Raw genomic sequence first — 25,352 nt, 5'->3', positions numbered from 1 at the left:
TGCTACCAGTTCACCAGAGCAGTTCCTTCAGCACCTCTGAACATTGTTTAGTTAAGTTGCGTTATTACAGAGGAAAATTGTTAAAATTTGCCAATTTTAAGGTGGCAGAATGTTGGAAACGAAGATAGGCATTCCGCGATCACGTAACGCCATCTAGGGGACAGTAGATTAGTTAGGACAAAGATAGATAAAGAAGAACGGTAGCTCCATCTACCGGAAAATGTTAGTTTTGTCCTAGGAGTAAACTTAAATAGTTTAATGTTCGTCTATCTGAACATCGCTAACGAACCATGTCGAGGGCCAATGTGAACCCAATGTAAAATATATTGAAATTAAGTTTATCTTCCAAACGCATTGAGTTAGTATTACTCTTATACTAATTCAGCTCCATACACAGTTGAAGAACTGTAGTTTTTTGATATCCCTTCCCGTCCCACCAGGTGTAATCTGTTGGCTTGTCCATCGATTACTCTTGGCCTCCCTTCCACTCTCCCTCAAGGTGGTCTGTTGGCATGTCCATCGACCACTTCTTGACTCCTTTCCCCATATAAACTCCCGGAGTAGGCCGTACCCTACAGTAGTATTGGAGAGGAGATAAAAATTTGAACTCGTCAAAGAAAGGCCTTTATAGTTTATTTGAACACTTGGTTGAATTGGCAGCAGTTTCATTCGAAAGTATGTACTTTTAAAAGTACTTCAAAGTAACTAAACTGCCTAACATAAACTAACATGCATTAATTTTTTATATGTCCTTTTAGTACAGTAGAAAAGCATAAATATACGATACTCACTGTTATTTCGTCAAAAATTATTCAATGTAACAGTAAAATTTATTTTTGGTGCTGAATATCGTACACACGTCCTTCGCTTGCTATCGCTGTTTTACTAATACCTTTTCTCACCGCGCTACTTCGGTCCTATCGCTCTTATCGTTTTTTCGAAGCAGGGTTACTCCTGTGAGTTTCGAAATACTGATTACAATCGGACACCACATTTATATCGCTGTCCCTAGCGATCTCCTTGTCCATGTAGCCGTCATCGATCTCATCTGTTTCTAACATTGGGTGTTTTCCCCATCGCTTTATTCTGTCGACTGCGTATACCGTTCTTAGGGGTCGTTGGGTTCTTTGGGCTCCTGGTATGTCTTCGATTACGTATCGGTCATTTGGCAATTTTTCTACGATCCAATATGGTCCAATATGGGGGGCGGCCCGGTGGTGCATGTGATAAACGGCGCCAGTCCACACGGCCGGACCGGGTTCAAATCCCATCCGGACCGTCTCCCCGTAGCAAGGACTGACTATCCGGCTACGTGGTAAAAATAAGTCTAGTAAGCCAGAAATGGCCGGCGTGACCTGTAAGGTCGTTAAAGCCAAGAAGAGAGAGAGAGAATATGGTCCCTTATATTTCGCCTCCAACTTCCTACTCTCTCCGGTTGCTAATAGGTCACGCTCTACTAATACCATGTCGCCCACTTCATAGGTCTGGGGTACCGTGCGTTTTTTATCGTAATACTTTTTTTGCTTTTGTTGTTCCCTTATCGTTTCCTCTGTGACTTTGCGCCTTATTTCGTCAACTCCTTGCGTCCTATTATCGTCCTCGTCGTGGAGTATTAACGCGATTATATTTTGGTGTACGTCCCTGGGGCAGTAAGCCATGACTAGTTCACTTGGGTTTCGCTTCGTTGTGGTATTTTGTGTATTATTCAAAGCCCATTGTATTTGTGGTAACTTTTCATCCCATCTTCGGCTGTCTTCTTCTATAGAGCATCTCAGTGCTGTCAGTATAGTCCTATTGTATCGCTCTACCTGTCCGTTTGCTCGCGGTGTACCTACTGCTACTTTCACGTGTTGGCTTGCGTTTGCCACACAGTACTCCTCGAATATTTTTGATGTGAAAGCCGTACCCCTATCCGTGATTATTCTGCTTGGTGTTCCAAAAATTGCCGCTACTTCTTCCAAAAATCGCATTACTGGCCCTGTTTTTGTTGAACTCACTGCTTTCAGTATCGCAAACTTCGAGTACCCGCATATCATTACGAGTAAGTATTGATTCCCCCTAGCTGATTTCACGAAAGGACCCAAATGGTCCATGTGTACTGTATGGAACGGTACTGGCTCCTTTGGTATTGGGTGCATATACCCTTCTGGTCGCCCTGTCTTCTTTTTATTATACGCACACTTCGGGCATGCTTCTATGTACCCCTGTACGTATTTTCGCATCTTCGGGACCCAGAACCTTTTTCTTAGCGTTTCTAGTACTCGATCTACTCCGAAATGACCCATTTCATCGTGGTATGCGCGTACTATCCTCCATCGTACTCTGACCGGTACTACCCATTTGGATTCCCCCTCTACCCTTCTCATAAGCCTCTGTTGTTCCAGCCTATAATTATCGTGGATTTGTTTTTCTGCATCGTTGGTGACTGGATTTTGTAATCTTTCCATGATGCTAGCTATCTTTTCATCCTGCCTCTGCATAGATGCTAGAAAATCCTCAGTATCTGCTTCTATCGCTAATATTTTTTCTGCCACTGTTGGCTCCGCTTCGGGTGATTCAACTGCACCGCGACTGAGGGCATCTACGTGCCCCATGCTCTTCCCTACTCTATGCGCAATGCGGAAGTTGTACTCTTGTAGTTTTAGGAACCATCTTGCAATCCTAGCGTTCATTTCGCGTTTGACGTATGTGTCCCTGACCGCGCTACAATCCGTCTTTACCACAAAGGGTCGTCCGAGCAGATACTGTCGAAATCTTTCTACACTGGCTACTACCGCTAAAACTTCTAAATCGAAGCTGTGATAACTGCTTTCTAAGTCTGTAGTTTTTCGGCTAAAATAGCTAACCGGTTTCCATTGTCCCGCGTTCTCGATCATCAATATTCCTGCCAACCCTTCCTTGGAAGCATCCGTATGTAATTCTACATTTGCTTCCCGATCATATAAGGCCAGTAAGGGTCTTTCTGTTAGTTTCTCTTTCAGGATTCGAAATGCCTGTTCCTCTTGTTTGCCCCATTTAAAATCCGTTTCGTTTCTAGTTAGCGCGTGTAACGGTCTTGCTATGATGCTGAATCTCTCTACAAATTTTCTAAAATATCCTGCTAGCCCGAGGAATCTTTGCACTTGTTTGCTGTCATTGGGAGTGGGGAACTCTGTTATTGCTCTACATTTCTCCGTTCCGGGTTGGATACCGTTTTTTGAAAGTTCGACGCCCAGGCATTCTACATTCGTTTTCATGAATTGGCTTTTCTTCAGATTTATCGTAAACCCGTGTTTCCGTATTTCTGTTAGCAGTTTATCCAATAGCTCTAGCCCCTCATACACTGTACGAGCGCCAATGATAATATCATCTACATACGCTACTATTCTGTTTTGCCCTATCCCTTTCACCATTTTGTCGATCGCCCGCTGAAACACAGCTCCACTATTAACTAGCCCGAAAGGCATTCTTTTAAATTGGAAGTGACCATCAGGTGTCGAAAAAGCTGTTTTCTCCCTGCATGATTGTTCTACTGGTATTTGATAGTACCCCGAATACAGGTCTAACGTAATGAACACATTTGATCCAATGAGTGCATTGAGACATCTCTCCATTTCGGGTGGTGGGTACCGATCCTTGACGGTTCTCGCGTTTAGTTCTCTATAGTCCACGGCCATGCGCCACTTTCCATTTTTCTTTTGAACTAACACTATCGGACTATTGTAAGGAGAGATCGACGCTTCGATTATGTCGTTTTGTAGTAGTTCCGTAATTATTTCTTTGGCTACTGTTTCACGTGCGTATGGCAATTTTCTCGGTTTAACGTAAACTGGACCATGTCCCGTAAGCTCTATCTTCATTTCTGTTCCATTTGCCGTTCCTAATTCTTTCATCTCTTTTGCGAAACAATCTCTATATTCGTTGATTAACCTGACGATCTCTTGTTTCGTGTTCATATCCCCATCCATATCTATTTCGTCATCTACTATCGCAGCTTGATTTTTGGATTTGTTCTCCGCCCTTTGATTCATTTCTTCCTTTTCCATTTTTGTTGCCTCCTTGCTGAATGTTACTTGTCCATCCCGAAACGTGACAACTACTCCTGGTTGTACCATGACATCTCGTCCTACGATCATGTCTACTGGCTGTGCCTCGTCTGGTACCACCCATGGCTCTGCTTCCAATTCTACATCATCCAACCGTAATTTCATGCCTAGCTTCGTTTTTACCGCGACCCTTGCTCCTCCGAATCCGTACAAAACTCCTTTTACGCTTCGTGGTGTTCCGGTAAAGCCTGAAATTTTTTCACGGATGGTGGAAACTTTAGCCCCAGAGTCTATCAATGCCTTAACGGTTACTTTTCCTGCTCTTACCTCCTTTTGAACACTTTCTTCTTCTTCCTGCACCGTGTTCACGTGAAATCTTTGCCCTTGCTTTTGGATCACCGTGTTTCCTGCCCTGCGCATCTCGCCTCTCGGATTTCCTAAGCGTTGAGGGCAATCTGTAGATATGTGTCCTACATCGTTGCAGGTGTAGCATCGTAATCTCTGCCTAGTACCATTACGAATATTTCCGTCTCCCTGCCTCGTTTCACTGCCCTGTATGCCTCTGATCTGGCCACAGTCTCGAGCAACGTGCTCAGACGAACCACACGTGAAGCACCGTTGTCTCCCCCCTGACTCTCTGTCCGCCCGCGTGCCGCGAGCTTGCGCCGCTACTGCTTCAACGCCTTCCACCCAGGAGATCTCCTTCAGTAACTCGGTGATGGTCGTAACACGTCCCACCGTCACTCTTGCTCGGCGCCACATTTCGCTTAGCCCGTTCACAATGTAGCACATGATCGTTTCCTCGCTGAATCCGCCTTTACGTCCCATTGCTAACATGGCGTACGTATATTCGGTTGGCGTTTCTCCGGTACGCCATTTTCTCGACGCCATCCAGTTATGGTAGTACGCTTGGTTTCGTGACGCTGGGAATCCGGCCTCCAGCGCGATCTTGAAACCCTGCCATGTCTTGGTTTCACTTCGGACACCTTCCCACCACAATTTGGCGCATCCACCTAAGCTGAGCCGTGCGCAGTGCAGCTTCACCGCCTCTGACCAACCGTATACCTCGCCGGTCTCCTCGAAATTCGTTAACCACATTACGGCGTCTGGACAGTTCGTGTCCTTGGGGTCAAACGGGGTTATGACCTCTCGTAGCTCCCTTACGTTCGGGATTCTCCCTATTAACGCGTCACTGGTCCCCATCTTCACCTCGTGTTTTGCTTCGTTCACCACTTTCTCCTCCCGTTCACCACTCGTTAGCTTGGTTTGCAAGAGTTGTAGCTGAAGCTCTTCCACCATTTTCTTCAATGACGCCACTTCGTCGTTATCCTTTCTCTTCCGATCGGCTACAAACGCTGAGGTTGTAGCTGGTGCAAAATCTTCTCCTTCACTATCACTCATTGTACTCGTGATACACACTAACACGCTTGTACACTACCGCACTTATCGCTTGCACTTTATTAGACGATCCTGTCTACAGCTTGTAACAGTAAAATTTATTTTTGGAGCTGAATATCGTACACACGTCCTTCGCTTGCTATCGCTGTTTTACTAATACCTTTTCTCACCGCGCTACTTCGGTCCTATCGCTCTTATCGTTTTTTCGAAGCAGGGTTACTCCTGTGAGTTTCGAAATACTGATTACATCAAATACAAAAAATTTTAAAATACCAAAAACTGTTAAAATAGATTTTTTTTAATCGTCGTAAATTTTTGACAGTGATATTCAAATAAAACAAAAATAAATTAATATTATAGATAAAGTTCTTGTACAATACTTGCAAAAGGTCTAAAGAACGTTTGACAAATATTTCAAATAAATCTTATTTACTCAACTTACTGTAAACCTACGCTCTGAGCAATCAATTGTTGGATTTTTGTGGGTATTCATATTGAATACAAAATATTATAAGAGCACAACAATAACAAGCCGCAAAAAAGTTCGATTTTTTAACATTGAATTTCGTTCGCTAAGGTTCGTGTCTTATACTACGAACAAATTCTTTGAAAACGAAGCGGCATACGATAGTCCTACACAATTCGGTTTTTGTTCTGTAGGTTCTCGTTTATAATTAGGAAGGTGTCGTAGATTCTGAAGTTTTATGATCTTTACAGTTTTGATGTTTTTTAAATAATGTTCATGGCAGGATTATTATCCCCCCGAAACAATATTAAAGTACTCCTTTAAAAAATGTCATCAACATGCAATTATTTAAATTAAAAAAAAAGAAAACATACCACATAACCCGCTGTTTCACTTGTTTGTTTTTCACTAATGTTTATTAACATTTTGTTCAGTTTTTTTATTTCATTTGACACAGTTTGCAACTCATGTACTAATGCCACCACGGAACATGGTGGATTGATTTGTTTTATTTTAATTTCCACAAAAGTAAATCATTCACTTCACGAACTGTCTTGCAGGGGGTTTTCCCCCCTTTTCTTTTCCTATTTCGTATGTTTTGCAGGTCAATCTCGAAGTATGGTTGCACAAATTTTGTTCTAATTGTTTGTGTACTCCTCTATTCCCGTTTTGCTGTTCAATGGTACGGCAATAATTACGTTCAAATATATAATAAATTTATATATGTATATTTTCTATATACAAGCGATACATTTGGAACGGGTGCTAGGTGCAAGAAACGTTCCATCACTTTGCACCCAATATTGCAACAGTTGTGTTATAACTATTGTGAAAACTTGTATTCCTTGCCGTATTTTTGCCAATTTTTTGTTTGTTTTTTTTTGCTTCAAACATTTCCTTTACTTTCTTTCAGCCCTGCATACATAACCTCCTTTCAGGTGGTAGAAGAAGAAAACATTGTTTTTTTTTTTACATTTACTATAGTTAAACCTGTCCGGTAAGGGTACCTAAGAAACGTCAAATAACAGTTTTTGCTCTTTTATATAAACGAACATGCGTGTTGTACTACGGTGTGGCACCGCCTCTATGCAGTATGAATATATATATATATAGTTGTGTACGGTTGTTTGTTATGGATGGATCCGAAATGTTATCGCGACAAAGACGCGCGTTTGACGACAAAACCAAAACGTATTATGTTCACTTGCTGTGCAACGCAACGCAAATCGTTCCATACAAAACAGGTAAAAGGATCGTGAAACTTAACTGATCGTTTGTGTTTGTTTTTTCTTCTACTTTTGTTATTACAAAACAACACAAAACGATACGCTGCGGGTGATAAATATAGTACGGTAATACTTGCTGATTTTCCTGATGATTGTAAATTGGGTGTGATTGTGTGATTTAAAATTAGTACGCACCGTTAGTGGCGCTCGTACACATTCTAACTGAACTATTTACAGCACACACACGAAAGAAAGGAAGAAAAAAAAACCAAACATCTAGACATGATTAAACCAACGTACTAAATACCTAAGACCTTGCAGAGTTCTTATCTGTTTTTGCTAAACAAGAGTGCGCACATGCGCTTAAACGCGAAGAGGAAGTGGTAGATCACTTGTAGTGGCGTAGAGGTATATCTAGAGTGATAGAAGAGTAGCAATAAATAATCTCATCCCGCGGGAACCGAGCTGCCTGTTCAAACACTAGTCGCTAAAACAGTGACACCGCACTGTTAAGGAGGGTCTCGATAAGCCCTGAAAGCATACACGCTGCAAACTAATTAACACTAACTTAACGTAACGTAACTAATCTCTATCCACTATACGTAGCTAAATCAGTATATTGCAAACATGCCCATCTTTTACTAGTTGGTAAAATGAAGAAAACAGACAAAAAGAATACTTGTACGATATTGGTTTGCGCTAAGGATTCGCTGCCAATGGTAGAATAGAATAGAACTAGCAGCAATAGCAGTTGCGTGGAGGTAGCAAATGGATTAGTGGCGAACGATATGATAAAACATACTTCCTGATGCTGAGTCTCGAATGATGTGATGGTACCTTTAACTTAAATATGTAAAATTGCCACTTCGACTTCGTTTTGTGTATTTCGTAGGGAAAACACAGCAACACCGAAGCACCTACACCGGGCTTAGGGAAGACTTAGGAGACATATGCCGGCAGGGGCAAAACCGAAAACTGATAGTCGTGGTTTTGGGTGTAGTGTTAGTGAATGCGTACATCGAAAGGATAGCAGGAACAGGCGGGCCCATTTCGTGCACCGCGTGGTACATGTGTGTAGATCGCATTTTTTTGGCATTATTTCTTCTGCACAGCTGTGTTTTTTTGCTACATCCTACCAGTTCAGTTCACCTCACAGGAGACATACAAAGAAAGGAAAAAAACAAACAAACATCCTTACAAGTGTTCATCCTCACATCGTTTAAACATTGTATATGGTTTACTCCTTGTTTTTTACAACTTCCCATATTCTTCGGGCTATATTTGATTCTTATGTCTTTTCTACTTCCGCTCCATGTACATATTTTGTGTTTGTTTCTACCTTTTTCCATCTCTACCGTGTACCTATTTATAATGATTAATTGCTTTTAAAAAATGGACGTCAAAAAGTTTACGAATTGATTCACTCTTTCACACAAGTTGGCCATTCAGACTTTCTACAAACCTGTTGGGGGCGGGTGGTGGTTCATCCTTTCGCATCCCGCATTTTCTAGTTGCCCTATGTTTCGCTGTTTCGTTAACGGATTGTTCTCCTTTTTGTTTGTGACTGTTTGTAAGTGTTTTTTTACTGTTGAGGTTGTATGTTACACAACTCTGCTTCTACAATAGTACGTTTGGCAAATTGTTTACTTCATGCAGTTGATTTAAATCCTGGAACTATCGATCGTTCAAAAACGGTTTTCTTGATTACTTGCACCAATGCTAACTAGCTTCTCTAATTGTTCACGCCCCAGCGGTAGCATTTTAGAAGATGGAAGTTTTGCATCCTGGGGAGAAGAGTGAAGTGGCGTCAGCAGCATTAGCCCTGTTTGCGCCGACACTGTGGGATCGTATTTGCACCTACGACAATAACGACTACAGCGTCCGTAGACTTCTCCCACGGATCCTGGGTTTCTAAACAAGTTTATTAACTATTGCTCTTAATTTTCTATTGCACAGGGATGGATGCCCGGGAGGCAAGAGTGGCTCGATGGCGCGGTGCAAAAATTGAAATATATATATGTATACTCTACTACATGTTCTCCTCTTTTCAACTGTACGGATTTGTTTTTACTTTTGTGTTGTTTTGTTTGACACATCTAATCAGGTTCTACGTTAGAATTGTTTTGGCGCACTTGGTTCGCATTTCGATTTGTTTTATGTTTTGATGAATTTGTTTGTTTGTCTTTTTACACTGTCACTGACGGTTAGGACGGAGAAACATATATAACAACATATTGTTTTTCTGCTAATTTTATCTAACCGTCTGTTTTGAACGCACGTTACAGTGGGTAAGTAGTTCCATAGTACTACTTATATTACTACAACTGCAAATACCGCTTTGTTTAGCGTTTGTAACTTTTTGCCTACTGGTCTTACATATGAGAGCCGTAATAAAGGATTGCTTTTGGCAACGATTGTAACGACATTGTATCATACCCCTTGTTTCCCTACTTATCTATTATGGTTAACCCGTTCATGTTGCTGCCGGAAGCGGTGCAATTAGTGCTGCTACCGTTGCTACTGACGCTGCTGCTGCTGGTGCTACTAGTCAGTGGGACTCCTCCATTTGCAGTGGCCACAGTCGCTGCAACGCTCTGCTGCTTCAGCTTATCGAACAGTTGCAACTTCGAGCGAACGTTTCCTTCGCAGATGTTGTTTAACCGAATCTGGGGAGCGTTTGGGACGGCACCGGAAGCTTGCTGCTTCCGTTCCAACTCCAAACAGAACGCTTCATATTCGAAGCGCTGCTTCAGTTCGGCCTGTGACAGCTTTGTGTTTGCTGCAGCAGATGTGATCACCGTTGCGGTGGACGCATGTGTTCGTCCACCTTCGTTAACTGTTCCGTTTGGTGTTGCTGTTGGTGTGTTTGCGGATGCCGCTGCTGCGACACCGTTAGTTACCGTAGCGCTCATCGCGATACAGGATGGTGTAGTCGCTCCCGTCGAATAGGCCGCACTAGGGCGATGGTAATGATGATGATGGTGATGATGATGCTGCAGATGTACCGAGCTACCCGCACCACCGCAGTGGCTCCCGGAGGCGGACGCGCCCAGCTGAAGCGTATCAGGTACAGTGAATGGTTTGAATGTTTGCCCCTTACGTTCGAAGTACTCGACGATTTTGGCGATCTGGGCCGAGCGTGTGTTGGGCATGTTCGGGCAGGACCGGTCATCCCACAGCAGCGAGTCCGAACCGGCCAGGCTGCTGATATCGTCCGAGCTGTCGGTAAAGATCGATGACGAACGATTTTTGCAGTACAGCAGCTGGTTGGTGAACTGGTTCTTCTGGATCATGCTGCTGATTTCCGAATCGAGCGCTAAACGATTTATCAAACCCATGTCAATCGAACGTGCATCGATGTCGACGTTGCTCAGTACGTGATGATGCCGACCGTGCAGCTGATGATGTACCGGATGCAGGTGATGCAGGTGATGGTGATGGTTGAAACGCTTGCGTATTGAATCCGAAAGCTCCAAATCGTCCATACTTCGCAGCGAACTGACCGTCGTGGAGCTGTCGTCGAAAAACAATATGCTCGAACTGTCGTTTAGCGTTTGGTTGGACATCAGACCGGTCAATCCATCGGCAGGTGTTCCGCTCGATGCTGTTCCAGGTCCGCCACTGGTAAGCGTCGTTGCCCCGGCATATATGCATCGACACATGGACAGTCGGTCGGTCGATTCGAAGTGTGCTATCTGTTCCAAACAGCAGCACGGTGAAGATTTGTACGTGCCAAAGTCTTCATTGAGACAAGAGAAGAATCCACTTTCCGTTGATCCCCGTCTGGTGAGAATACGCGGTGTCTCCAACACTCCGTCTCCTTCTGGACATACTTCCTTCCCGCTTGGACCTATCGTACTTGACTCACTAGGGATAGTTGTACCAGTTGTGGCATTTATCAGTCTATCTTCACCATTTCTCTGGTCGCCCTCATGCTTCTGCCTAACAACGACAACCACCTCTTCCTCCTCCTCCTCCTCCTCTTCATCCTCCAGCTGGGTTGACTCTCCATCACAGCTTGCCCCATCTTGACCCTCCTCCGTGCCACTGTCCCCATTATTACTACCACACAAATGTACCAGATTGCTACCATTACTGCTGCCGGGGGTTTTCAAACTTTTCCCACCAACTTTTGACTCCTCCTCATTCAGTTCCAATTCCTCATCAGCAGGATCCTCTGACACGATGGAAGGCATTATAGGTTTAACACTACCGTTGGACATTTTCTTTACAGCAGTTAAATTGACCGTATTTGCGGACGCCGCAGCACTGATGCAGGGGGTTGTGTTCGCTGCCTTTGCCACCGTTGGTGCCTTTACCGACGGCATCGCGCCGGTACACGTTACTTCAGTCTCAATTTGGCCACTCTTGTACAGTGGATGACTAGAGAGTTCGGTGAAGCTGGCCCGATACTTTCGAACGTTTCCGAGCGACACTTTGCGGTACTCGTTCGCTAACGCACCACCGGCCGTATGTTCGTCGTCCTCCTCGCCATACTCCTTGCGCGGTGACGTGGGTGAGTTTGGTAAGCTTTTCGGTTGCCCTTCGCCATTACCACCGCCCGAGCTGGAACCGCTCGTACTTGCCAAACCAACACAACTCCTACCATCACGTGCATTGCGCACGATCTGATTTTGCACCGAATTCCAGGCCCGAAAGTATGGAGCCGATATTTCGAAGCAGGAACTAAACAAATCCCCAGAACTGTACGTCGTTACGGCTGGTTTGGGTCCGAGAATCTTTTTAACGCCCTTGAGCTGCGACAGCGCACTGAACGGGTTCGCTTTCGTGCCGGCACCCTGTTCCGTTTTGGCGCGTGGTTTGTACTGCGAATCCTTCAGCAGCATCGTTTCCGCGACCTTCCGGAGCGTTTGGTTTGAGTAGGTGGGCGATTCTGGAATAGCTGGTTCGGCCGGCCGAACAACTGAGTTGCCCCGTTGGTACATATGATAACGCGCCTTATCACTCGGCGTCGTGTGCGGTGGAAATACGATCACATTCTCCGACAGTGAGCGCCGATGGTGCAGCGGGTTTTGCGAATATTCTCCACTGCCCGACGGTGTGGTGGATGTGCTACTGCCCGAGGAACTGTGCTCGCTCACTGCTGGCACCGGTTCGGAGCTGCTGCTGGTGGAACCGTTCAATCCATTCACACCAACACCGTTCGAGATCGCACTTCCGTTAGCTATGTTCATGCGGTAGTGTGCTTGCTGCTGCTGCTGCAAATGGTTGTAGCTATCCTCGCACACATCCGACAGCAGTGTGCACTTTTTTACACACTCCGTAAATGTTGGTCGACTCTTTGGATCATACTGGAAAGAGAAAATGCACAATGAAAAAGAGGTTCATTAGCAATGGTTACACCTTTTTGTAAAGGGGATCATCTTACACTTACAGTACAACAGTAGAAGGCCAGTCTTAAAAACGCCGGTGGCGTATCGTTTGGACACACATCAGCAAAAGCAATATAGTCCAAACCGAACGTATCAGTTCTGGGCATAATGTCCGGATCTGCCTCAATCTGCGGGAATTAATAAAAAAAAAGCATTAGAAGAATGTTGACCAATTTCTTTTTTCGAATAGTATATTTACCCGAGCTATTAATTCACACAAAATTATTCCAAAGGAGAATACATCACTGGTTTGATCGTACCACTGTCCTTTCAGACACTCCGGACTCATCCAGTACGGTGAGCCAACAGTGTCAAGGCGAGGTTTACCACTGTAAAGGCAAAGGAAAAATAGTTTGGAAATTAAAGATGTCTAATACAAGATCTAGCATGCTACTAACCACTTTCTGGGGATGTTAGCCGCTAGTCCAAAGTCTCCAACGACTGCATCGAACATTCCATCCGGTAACCGTTTCACAAGCACATTCTACAAAGTACACACATAAACAATTAAAAAAGACATGATTGCTATCGAAATTCTTTACAAATCGCATCAAAAAATCAATTTACCAACCAGTGGACAATTGGCAACAGTAACGTACCTTGCTTGTAAGATCGCGATGGAAGATACCAACGTCGTGTACGTACTGCATTCCACGAGCAATGCCCAGGGCGATTCTTATCTTCCAGAGTGCCGGAAGGTACTGTGCCTTGTTCGCGATCAGTTGCTCCAGCGAACCGTCCTCGATGTACTCTGTGAGGGCGTGTAGCTGTCCTTCCTGTACGCAGACGCCCATAAACCTGGTGACGAGAAAAAGGATATGTTTGATTAGTAGTTGGAACCTTGGACGGATTAGTTTAGTACACGTTTCGCAATCCAGTGATGCTTCTTCCAATTAATCGCGTCATATCCTGTTTAAACGCTTCAAACATTCCCCAATCCATCGTCAGAGCGAGAGAAACAAAAGCAATAGAAAGACTTTTAATATGGAATATTTGTTTACCGATTCGGTTGATCATACATAAAACATTAAACAACAACATTTTACGATGCTTGATTACAAACAGCAAAGAAAGTGTCCGAACGGAAGCGGAACTAAATGTGCAGCACTCTTATTGAAGAAATGGTTTCGATCAGAGCGTGATCTGCGTGATTCACCTGAACGAACGATGGTAATATGTCTTGAGCCACTTACGCCATACGTCGATTCGGAGACACGTGAAAGAAAAAAAAACCTATAACCAATCATTTTCGGCACAAATGAAGCGAATTTTCCTCAACGGAACCCTTCAGGGCACCATCTGGTTCGCATCGTCTTTTGGCCAGAGATTGACCAGTGCTCGGGTGCTCTTATGTAAGAGCCTGTCCGTCAATTGTTGACTTCATTAATCAGGGTGTCGTTTCGGAAAAAAGCACACAAAAAAAAAACACGATCACAACGAGCTAAACTGCCGGAAAAGTGAAAATTTTTAACGACGTTAAAAGAGCTGAAGGCAGCAGACTAATGTTTAAACAATCGCGTCGTTTTTTTATTGGCGATAGGTTTTTGTCTTTGTTGATTTGGTTTTACAATGGTTTACCAATCGCATAATGACGATTATGTCTATTTTTATGAATCGAAGTGGATTGCTACATTTATATAATAATGTATTACAGTAAAAAAAACTGAACGACATTATGCTGTAAGCTTTATGATTAACACTGTTCCACCAAACAAAACTACTTCCAACAAGGTAGCGGTATTTGAAAAAAATTGTAGTAATAATTTGATATCATAAACACATAGCAAAAGAATGACCGATCATAAGTCGTAATTTCTACGCCTTCCTGACGAGATGTTTCCCACTGTTTTACACTACCAACCGTTTAGTCGGACCGTCCAGACTCGATCTATTTTAACCCGTGCTGAGAATTTAGAGAATCTGTGTTACTTAACGGATTCCTTCTGCGACCTCCGTGCGAATTTGTACTCCATTCGGTCGGGAAGAGACCGGTCCGGTCAACGAACGTCCGTCGATCATTTTGCCTCCCAACGTCCCTGCGTTTCTTGCCCATAACAATAGCACTACCGGTCGCTTCCGACTTTCGCTCGCTGCTGATGCTGCATCGTTCGTAAACAATGGCAAGGCGATGCACGCACGCCACGTCTTCCTGCTGCTTGATATGGGAAGTATCAAAGTTTTCTCAGCCAAAGCAACAGCACCAGAAGTAAACAACATCCGGTCTATTTACGCGCGGAAGTCACACCTCGGCATCGACGCTAGGGCAAAGACACAGAAATATGTTCATCTTTTTCCCTTCGCACTGTGAACTAAACAAGAGTCTTCAACAAAATAGGGTTTAAATGCTTAACAATGGCTCGGATGGTGATGAGTCGCCGTGGTGATCATGATGGTGCGAAGGTCAGCATGAGATTTCGGGGAGTGAAACCAAAAAAAAAAAGATCACAACCCTGTTTTTTCTTCACTGTTCGCGAGTGTATAAGTAGCATAATTTAACACATTCCATCATGACCGAATTGTGTTGTCGTTGAACTTTTGGTGGCGGTGATGTTGTGATCCCATCGTTTCGGAAGCCCTTGCTGGCTGGCTGACCGTAGGAAGCGGGCCAAATTTATTCCAAAAAAAGAAACATCCCAAATATGGTACCAACCCTCATCTGGGTCAAGGGAACCATCTCGCATGACGAGATGAAATATGGCGCCAGCAAGACACTCTCCAGTCGCAAGCCACTGATCGGTTAGCGTTAGTAAGTTGACGATCGTGATCGCAGCGTATTCGTAGGACATTTTCTCAACGATCTTGGGAAGCATGAGCGTGATCTGTCTGAAGGTGAGTTTGATCGGACAGATATGAAGTATACTAATCCTTTCCGTTTTCTTGATCTCAACAATGTTTTCTCGTCTAAATGTTCCAAACTTTGAAAAGAACAAAAATAAATCTAAAATTCTTTCAAATAATAAGCATGAAATTAGAGATATAATCACCAGTAAGTTATCTGTTCCAGTAGCAGGTCAGTAGCGCTATTCGCACCTGATATTCGTGCAACATCTGTAATAACTTGTTTTGCAGCTGCTGCAATTATTGCATCGTGCTACCAGATGTGATACACCATGATTCAATAAACGCGTCACAACCGTTTCCGCCATTCCAAATATAAGGTGCTTCTCACACAAGGAGATACACACTGCACCACATTGGAGTTTCGTTTGAAAAACATACCTGACATGCTGCTGTCCATGTCCATCTATCACTGGAACTTCCTGGTCGTCTGTGAACCGTTTGCAAAGACACAACATACAATCCGGAATAACCCCGGAAAACGGACCGTTCGGGCTGTTCCATACGCACAAGGGAAACTGGTTTTATTTTCCGAAAACATCTGCGGAAGCCATCACCATCTTGGTGCTCCACCTCGGCGACGGCGAAGCTCGGTTAACGACGGCCATTTTTCCAGCACCCGCTATTCGATCGGATAGGAAAACTGGTCATGTTCGTGACTTCGTGACATGATTCACAATTGCCGACTGGAGGAAATGTGCTAAGCGAATGCCGCTTTCGCTTTTGTTTTAGTGAAAACGGGAAATCTATGATTATGCGGTGTGTTTGATATTGCTTTTCTTTTCAAAAATTAGAATTTTAGATGAGCGCTAGCGATCGTTTAGAGGCCTTTTTTTTGGGAAACCAAAAAAACCCTTCACCGCTACAGTATTTACAAATTCATTGGCCAATAGTTAGCTTACTACACAATACAAGACGCATTTACATCCAACACTTCCCCATCACGAAGATCACTGCGAGCGTACACGATTAGCATTAGTGTCTGAAGCTTACCGACAAGTGGTTCCTTGCTTACGCTTTAGTAACCTTTTGCCCAAAAAACTTATCCACCCGCTTCTGTACGGTATTATTCCGCAACCAAAGAAGAATGATCCATCCAAGCAATGTTCAATTCTAGCGAAAATCTAGGTAATGCGGTAGTGGTAATTAACACCATTCTCCAGTTTCCACTGCTTATGCGCGAAAGGAAGCCATCGAAACTTTGTTTTGGTAATTGGCGTCGGGTACAGCTACAAGTGTGCCCTCCAGAAACGTGCCTCGAGAGCGCTGTTGAATGCTCTCAGAATCGTTACGCACCATGCCGCCTTTCGCCTGGACAGAAGTGCTTGTACACACGTGTTTTCTGTTAAGCTCAAGTGTCCAATGGTGTTGGGCATGGTTGGAATGGAAGCAAAATGTGAGACCGTTCTAACACTTCCGCCACTCATTTCCACCGGTTTCACCCGTGTGGGAAATAGAAATGATTGATGCAATTATGCTATTTTTGGTAAGATATGGATTAACAATTTCCGGTAACACGCGGAAAAATGAAGCAATAAAAGAACATTTGTGAGGAACAAGAAGAATCATTTGTTAGGATGGATACACAAAGCAAATGTGTAGTCGTTTTTGGGATAATTTATGGTAAACATACGGAGCTTGGGAAACAAGATGAAAATGTTACTTCACGTAGTTCAAACAAAACTTTAATCCGAATTTTTATTAGTAGGGCACTGTACACCAATATTGGGGTTGATCGTAACTTATACTTGCTGCTTGTGCTTAACGTTTAGACATCATTACACGATATTTGGTGGAGGAGGAGGAGGTTTGACAGATAGCTCCTTAAGACTAAAGTTTTCTTCTGTTTTAAAGTATGATTGACCCCATGCTTGGTAACATAATACAGTGATACGATTTATCATGTCAAAATTTTTGCATGTCAATAGAACTGGCGTTCTAGGCGTTCTCTATTGACATGCAAGAAATTTATTGACTTGGCTAGACCAAGTTTCCTGGAAACGGATAGGAGACCTGGACATGTCTTCGCGACGTGCTCGACTCGATGAACAGGCCAAGAAGAAGAAGATTCTTGGGCATTATGATTCGAAAAAGGTCTTGAAGTTGTGTTGGGTCAATCTGATTCTGAATTAATTTTCTACTTTGACCTAAAGATCTCGGATTGGAAGGCTATCTAAGCTATTTCTGGGATACTAGACTTATATTTACCACGAAGCCGGATAGCCAGTCATTGCTACGGGGAAACGGTTCGGATGAGATTTGATACCCGGTCTTGTCATGTAAGAAATTCTACGTATGTCTTTTGATTGGACAAAATACAAAGTTCCGTATAGCCAAAGTTTGCGACAAAAGCTGAAACATAAAAATAGAGATTCACGTCTCTTTATAGAATAACTAATGGGAACAAATCATGAAAGTTTTCAGTGTAGATTTATGATTCCGATAACTCTTCTTTAAACACTCTTATCAACGATTTGTCTCAAACGATGCATTAAGTACAAACATTGAAACAGAAATATTCAAAAAAAAACCTATGTAAATAAAATGAAAAAAAAAGTATTGTTCTTTCCGGAAACGCAAATACTAACATTAAACATTCCGATTTTACAGATATTCCACATTTTCGTCAAAAGCCTTCACGCATAAAAAAACAAAAAAATTTAATGCCAACTCGTCTTTCAAATACTCCAGTGTCAAACATGCGAGTTTTTGTTGGACGTTTAAAAAGTATGATATGGACCATTGTCTATCATTCAACAACTTATAAGTTTCCCTGGAACCCTACGCCTCATATGAGCTGTTAGCTGCATTAGCACATCGCGCAGCATAATAAGTACATTTCGGCCTACACAACATACCGCTGCAAAAAGGCATCTCACCTCTGGCACGTTCGACTTTCTATCTGGTCTTCCCATTTTCCTTTTCCACACCATCCGTTCCCTACACCCCTGTTGGTCACCAGAGTGGCCAGGGATTTTCGGTCAGTTGTTTCGATTGGCCCAGATCGGTGCGAACCCCCCCTCACCGATGCAGATGATCCTCCAGCAAAGGCGCATCAACACAGCATCATTCGAGCGCAGGTGTTGATGAGATAATTAGAGTGCATTTCTTCTGTGCCCACGCTGTGTTGATGGCGGGAAAGAGACGTAAAGAGAAGTAGAGAGAAGATGGAACTATTTCGACATATCTTTCGTTGGCTCTTATGTCGGTCGATGTTTTTTTGTGTGCATTTTTTCTGGTTTGCTTTTTAAGAAAGACTATCGAAATAGCAATGGAAAGAAGCGAAAAAAAAGGATCCAAAGTAACCACGGTGATGCTGCCCTTGTTTTTGGAGCCGGTGACGCATCGGCAACCTGGCCGGCATGCAGCAACGATATGTGCTAATGTGCTTTTTTGCTACGCGAACTTTTGTTATTGTTTGCCGTTTTTTTGTGCGAGCGCAAAATTCCTCTCATTACGAGGAAATGACGCGATGAAAATGACACAAATTGGGGGCAGAAGGCCCATCGTCGCCGTACCGTTTGTTGGTCACGGTCTCCCGGAAGTGGGTCCCGGCGAAATGTTTCTCTGGAAAAAATCCGAATTTCGACTGTTTATCATGTTTGTGCTTTATTTAATCGCGCGTTTTTGTCCTTTCTTTACGGCTCGCAAAACATGGCCGCAGCCCCATTCGAAGCCGTTTTGCACGAAAAAAATGAACCAACTCAACCAAACGTACTGATTTTCCTTCCCTAACCGGTCACCAACCAATCGAGCATGTTTTCCTCTTTGTGTTTCCTTGGTGTTCCTTGGCCGATTACGCCGAAGGCGGTCAACCGGTTTTTCTTCCCATTGCCTTCATTTTCCGCAGCCCATTGGTATCCCCCACCCCACCCACTCGATCGGAGCATCTTTTCCGCCCAATGAGGCATTTCTTTTCCACACCATCGGGTTCGGGGGCGAGTATGGCGATTATGGCCCATTGCAGTGCTGGCAAGCACCGGTTAGTCTGCAGGGCAAAGTTATGCGGTTTTGCGATGGATTACATCGCATCATGCAGTCCCCCCCTACCAGATCCCCCGTTCGCGTAACATCTCCTGCAGTACGCTGATTCGGGGAGACCAGACCGTCGACATAATCGAACGAAACAAAGTAGATATATAGTAGGTGTCATTGTGGAGCCGGTACTAAAGTGTGGAGGAGCGCATCGAAACACGCCACCGGTCCCTAATCACTGCACTTTATTGCGGTTGGTTACCGTTGCAACCCAACAACAACCATAATGCTCAGGTTGATGTAATCGAGATCCAATGATGCTTGCCGATCATCAGGGCGCTAGCGGTGGTAAGCAGGAAGCGACAATTTTCCTGATTCGTTTCGAGGAACTATAATTTATTCCCATTGGGTCTTGCATTTGATTGGTCCAAGATATGTTGATATGATATATTTCAAGATATTTCAATCTATACAGATTAACAATTGGCGATTGTTACTGAAATATAGATCGATTGTTAAGATAAATATTATTGCGTATGATAACATTTAAGTTAATTTCCAGAGTTTTTAAAAATGTAATCAAAATATAAATTAATTTTGATTTATTAATTAGAAAATGCTCAGGTGCTCGATTTTTGTAAATTTTTTAAAGGAAATATTTCAAAATTTATTTTGATAAGAAAGTGTAAACAAAGTACACACATTATACTACTAGCACTTCAAAGAAAAATGTGTAAAAAACACATAAATTCACAATTTTATAGGACATCCGTTTTTGGGTTTTTTAATATATTTCTAGTATCCACAGCAGTTTCGTTATTGCAAAGCAACCGAAACCAAAAACTTTAAAGAAAAACGAGAAAAATAAATACAATAAATAAATATTAACGATATTAGACGAGAAGGGCTTGTTATGCTATAAAGAAAAGAAAATTCTGATAAAACTCCCAAGCCCTCCTCAAATTTTTGGGAAATCTTGAACATATATTTTCAAACTTTTGTTTAAAAAAAACAAACGCATTGAGAGAATGTTCAATTGGGCATTCGCGTAAAAATGTGCAAAGTCTCTGAATTTGAGACATTGAACATAAAGAAATAAGAAAACCAATTATTTTCGCCCCTTATTTTTGCGCAAAAGATACAAATTTTGAAAATAAACTCAACAGCTAAAGCAAATGCACATATTCGAGACAAATCTAGCACAACACAACCGCTAAAGCAAGCTCACCGACAACGAAAGCAAATAAAATGCAATGCTCCACTTATTTATCCGCCCTGATTCGGTACGCCGTATTACGCTTAGCCGGGCTTCCAGAACTAATCCTACCTTTTATTGTTTTAAATAATACCTTTAATCCAACCGAAATAAAAAAAAACCCCAGCGACCCAACCCAATTGCATTCCAAAACCCATTCGTATAATGCTGCCACCCCTGGTTCGATTTCATCTCGAGACGTTCCGCCCGAACGGGTCCCAATTCGTCGGCAGCGCCCTTGTAACGGAGCGGTTGAAGTTTTTTTTTCCTCTGCTTCTCCCCATTATTCAAATGATGCTTGTTTATCGCTCCATTTTCTTACAAATGTTCCGCGGCTCCGGTTTATTCAAGCGTGATCGTATTGATTGAGATTTGAAGGTAAACCGTACTCCCTTATCCGTTTTGATTTAAATGATTGAAGTTTTTTTTGTTTCCTCCACAGTTTTTGCAACCAAAAACATAATCAAGCGACGCTTCAATTTCAACTATTTGATAAATGTTTCGCTGCAAACAATGCAACCTGTTGTTTTTGCTTTATCTATTGGATGGATCGAATTCGAGCATATTTGCTGGAAAATGCTATCATCCGTAATTGTACGAAACACAAACCCCCGTTACACAATCACGTTTCGCGCAATTCGCCAACAAATCGGTCGCTGACAAAACCGCACCATCTCGTGGTCATTGAGACTGAATTGAATGTTATAATCTCGTTAGACGAGAAACCCGCTTCCCTTTCTTTCCGGAGGCGATTATTATTGCTCGCCTCAAGGGGAATCGCATCCATCGCCAACCCATAATGCTTCCATCATTTCGTGTGAAGCGTATCTACGTGCCTGAATGTCTAAAAGGTACCCAAAAGAGAGAAATTTTCATCCGTTAGCTCGAAAATTAGGCACGTGACATAGCCGACTATGCAGGCGACCATGTCTGTCAACCGCAAGCACATAACCTTAATCTTCTCAAGGAGCAAAGCGCAACAACCGTGCGCGCCTGATCAGCTCACGGTGCGCCTACTTTCCTTCCGATGTTCGTGAAAGCGGAAGGAACCGTTATGGCTGGTGTTGTTGGTGAACAGGGAAATATCTCGTGATGTTCGAGTGTGCTTTACGACGAGACAAGCGAAGAAGTACCGGTTCCGCGGTATTGGAACTGTCTCCCATTTGCTGCCTCAGGGACATCGTGGTTGCCTCGATTTCGCCTCGATTTGGACAATCGGTTCCGATCGTATGTTGATTGCTAGCGAACGTTAATTTTGACCATCATTCTCACACTGAAAGCTCTATCAGCTAATGATTTATGCTACCACAAAACTCCCGTACGCTACCTAACTCCAGATCTAGCTCGATCATAAAGCGATTGGTGATCAATTGAAGATGATAATGCTTCTCAACGGCAAGTTGATCGTTCGCGTTAGACAACTGTAATTGGTGCTTCAGCCTGTCCTATATGGTGTCAGTAATTTTGGATTATTTTTATCGATCGTCTAAAGTTGTTACTCCGGCACATTGACTAAGTGACTGTACTGGTAAATAGTGGGTTTTGAAGAATTTTGCCATATCAGCATCTCGCTTTAAGCCGACAAAACTGGCGCCAACAAAGTGCGAAATGGTTTCAAGAATTTCAATTTATTGACTCGTTCTCAAAAAGGGATGTACTCTCTCTAGACATCCAGACGCAGTCAATTAGCACAGAACGTGCTCCATTGCTTGGTGACCTTTCCTCAGTTCCATCCTCCCCACAATCATCCAATAAATTGAGGTCGATCAGATGAGATCTGAACGATCTTGAGCGTGTGCCCATATTGGGTTCCCGTGTTATTGCCCATGGTGGTGGTTGCAAAACTGTTGCCGTATGTGCTTGATCCATGACCGCTACAAAAAACCCCAATGCAGTGAAGAGTAAGGGAGAAAACTGTGGAGCAACAGCAAGTTCGCTACGTAAGGGAGTAAATTATTTACCCAAGTGTGCAATTAAAGCAAGTAAACACGAGCAAGTGTCAACGAGAGGCACTATACAAACTCTTTTTATTTGGAATGTTGCTAACAGTATCGAAAACAACAATAAACCGCGTTGACGATCAACTTCAAATCAATGAGCCGTTTTTCTCTAAACCGTAAACTCGTTCCGCGGGGGGAAGAAAAAAACTGTTTCTGAAACGGTAGAGTAACATAAAACTAAAACGTTTTGTTTTGGTTGATTTAAATTTTATGCTATGTTGCATTGCCTATTCAAGAGATAATATGCGTGTTTTTTAAATTTATTTTTTTCTCCTAAGCAATATCGACAGGTTTATGTCGCCCACGACTGAATGCAAAAAAGCCCGTAAAACGTGTTGCGAATTCGCAACAAATTCCATCCACCAACGATCGAACAGCCCGATTTCGATTCAATATCATAGTACAGGTAACAAAGCAGATCAAGTTGCTTTCCAAAAAAGTCAAATTTCACTTTCGATGCGCAAACGGTTTCGGTTTTATTTCCAGCCAAGCGACACAACGTACAATGTGTTGCGATGTATGCTAAATCACCAATCTCCTTTCCATCTCTCTCTCTCAGTCTCTTGTCTCGAAGCAAAAGACACAAATGGAACAATTTCCAACGACTTATATCTAAGACGGCGCGTGTCCGAGGACTGTGTCGCAGCGCTGATCGTTTTGTATCAGCTGACCGATCGTGGTAGCGATCGGAGAGATGAATCGAATGAAATACCGGTTCCGGACCGTACACTATCCGCTTCCGCCGCAGTGTCACGACGATGTCGAGATAGTTTTAATGTTTCGATTGCAGTTTTTATGTTCTTCCCCCGTTTATCTGTTTACTGCTTCTGGGATGGCCGGTCACACATTTTACGGCCATATTCGTTCGGCGAACAAAATAAAAGCAGCAACTGATGGAGAGAAAAAAGCATTTTAAAGGATTCACACAGATACAAAAAAAAACCAACGTGTCTTGGTGCTGTTTGTATTGTAGCTGGAATCTGTCTTATGCAATGAACCATACTGACCGGTATGGAGTGAAACATTATGCCCATCGTTTTGCCCATATTTTCGTTGCTGATTGCATCGCAGTACAGCTACAGTGCAGTACCATGCATTTCCGGGTACGAAAACTACCTTCCCGAACGCGAACGCACGAATGAAAGTAATGGCTCAATGTTTGAAAGGGTTTTTTCTTTTAATTGTTGCCTTTCGGAAGCGATTTTATAGCACGCAGGGTTCGTTTATCTTTCGATACATGGTAACCAAATTTTAACTTCTTTTCAGCGTGAGAGTAAAGAAAAAGTTGATAATGTTGTGTATTATGCATTCGCGTTGAAATAACGAGTTTTAAAGCGTGGTATTAAAATGCCGCAAAAGCGAAAGTTAAACAGTTCGATCAAAATAATGAATTATTGTTTGTGGAAGCGAGGGGGCGGCAAAAAAAAAAATTAACCACCAAAACATAACAATAACGAACAATTTTGTCTGTTTATTATGATCTCATTCATTGCTGTATTTCCATACGTACACGCAAGATAAGATACCGCGTGTTCATGCGTTAGGCGCCTAATTAGCCAAATTGAACCAACATATTATGACAAACAGCAGTGTTTCGCACCATCATTATTATAATGATACGAACGCCAAATTATAGGGTCAAAAGAATTTATAGAGTCTGCAACAAAAAAAAAACAGTAAAAACCAAACAAAAACAAAACAGTAACCGAATTATTCACATATTTCATACTCCCAAAATAGCGCACAGGTTGTTCGAATTCGTACTAAAAATAGCTCCCAAAACCGACACCCACGATATTTTCGGCATCGTTCACAAAATGTGGCCGCCTAAAAAAAAATATGCAGATGGAATGGTTACAAAAAAAGGAAGCAACGTCAAACCAATTCAATTTTCACGCTGAAAGCAATAACAACATCGGAGCGGAGAAATGGCAAAAAACGCGCATATGTTTATGGGTAAAACTCTTCAACCGTTTGGAAGATGATTCAATGGGATTTGTTTGTGTATGAAGGGGGTCGTAATAATAAACCCCGACAACCAGTGTATATCGTGCAAAACACCCTGACCGAAGAGCAGAAAAATGATCGCAAAATTGAAAAGGTTGTTACAAAGCGTTCAATCTTGTACATCCTTTAAACATGGCCAAGACGCGAAGATTTAACGGTTGAATAATTGATACTAACGGCTGCGAACCGATGTCGGTGACAGTTTAAGAAAAATGTGCTCACTGTTGTTTAAACAATCACATTTCGAAGGCGATTGAAGGACGTCCTTCGGCACAAAGCAACGCAATAAGGGATTGACCATATAAATAACTTTGCGAGGTAATTCATCTCAACAAATTCCAGAAATACCGATCAAAATCTTCTTCATAAAAATATGAAATAAATTCATTGTGTGCAAAATAATCCCGTTGTACACTTACTATAAAGATGAAAAATGTTTGCTTGCTTTATAAGAAAAATAACCTCGAAGAGAAATTTCCTTCTAGATCATTAGGGTGGGTGGATGACGATCACGATCGCTGCAGTTCTTGGACCATGCCGAGCATAAAACGAGCACGCCCCAGCTGCAGCCTGAGCCTGTTGTGTTCGCCGTAACCTTCAGCAAGTTCATAGACCCATGCCGTGAAAATTTCAACCACCATCCGGACGGGCTATGCCGATTCGCGCAAAGTTAGTTGGTGGCAACATTGACTGCTACTGCCCTATAGTTTGTAGTGCGAAAACGAAACATCAGCTTCAGTTGGCAAGCGTTGCCACTGTATGCTTCACC

The 25,352-nt window shown here is 42.9% G+C and overlaps 1 protein-coding gene across 4 annotated transcripts in view; it reads right to left on the bottom strand.

Annotated features, from left to right (window-relative positions):
• Positions 1–6,277: 6,277 nt before the first annotated feature.
• LOC125760546 (uncharacterized) overlaps positions 6,278–25,352 on the bottom strand; it is a 64,454-nt gene continuing 45,379 nt past the window's right edge. For all 4 annotated transcript variants that reach the window (XM_049420760.1, XM_049420763.1, XM_049420761.1 and 1 more), the window contains exons 4-8: positions 13,108–13,306; positions 12,907–12,992; positions 12,708–12,837; positions 12,511–12,636; positions 6,278–12,427 (exon numbers count right to left, since the gene is read on the bottom strand). In XM_049420760.1, the coding sequence (XP_049276717.1) occupies positions 9,563–12,427; positions 12,511–12,636; positions 12,708–12,837; positions 12,907–12,992; positions 13,108–13,306 (3,406 nt within the window). In that variant the 3' untranslated portion in view covers positions 6,278–9,562. The remainder of the gene's footprint in view (positions 12,428–12,510; positions 12,637–12,707; positions 12,838–12,906; positions 12,993–13,107; positions 13,307–25,352) is intronic.

The sequence above is a fragment of the Anopheles funestus genome, chromosome 2RL (assembly GCF_943734845.2).
Source record: "Anopheles funestus chromosome 2RL, idAnoFuneDA-416_04, whole genome shotgun sequence".
Taxonomy (NCBI): Eukaryota; Metazoa; Arthropoda; class Insecta; order Diptera; family Culicidae; genus Anopheles; species Anopheles funestus.
This window is presented reverse-complemented; position numbering and strand designations above follow the sequence as displayed.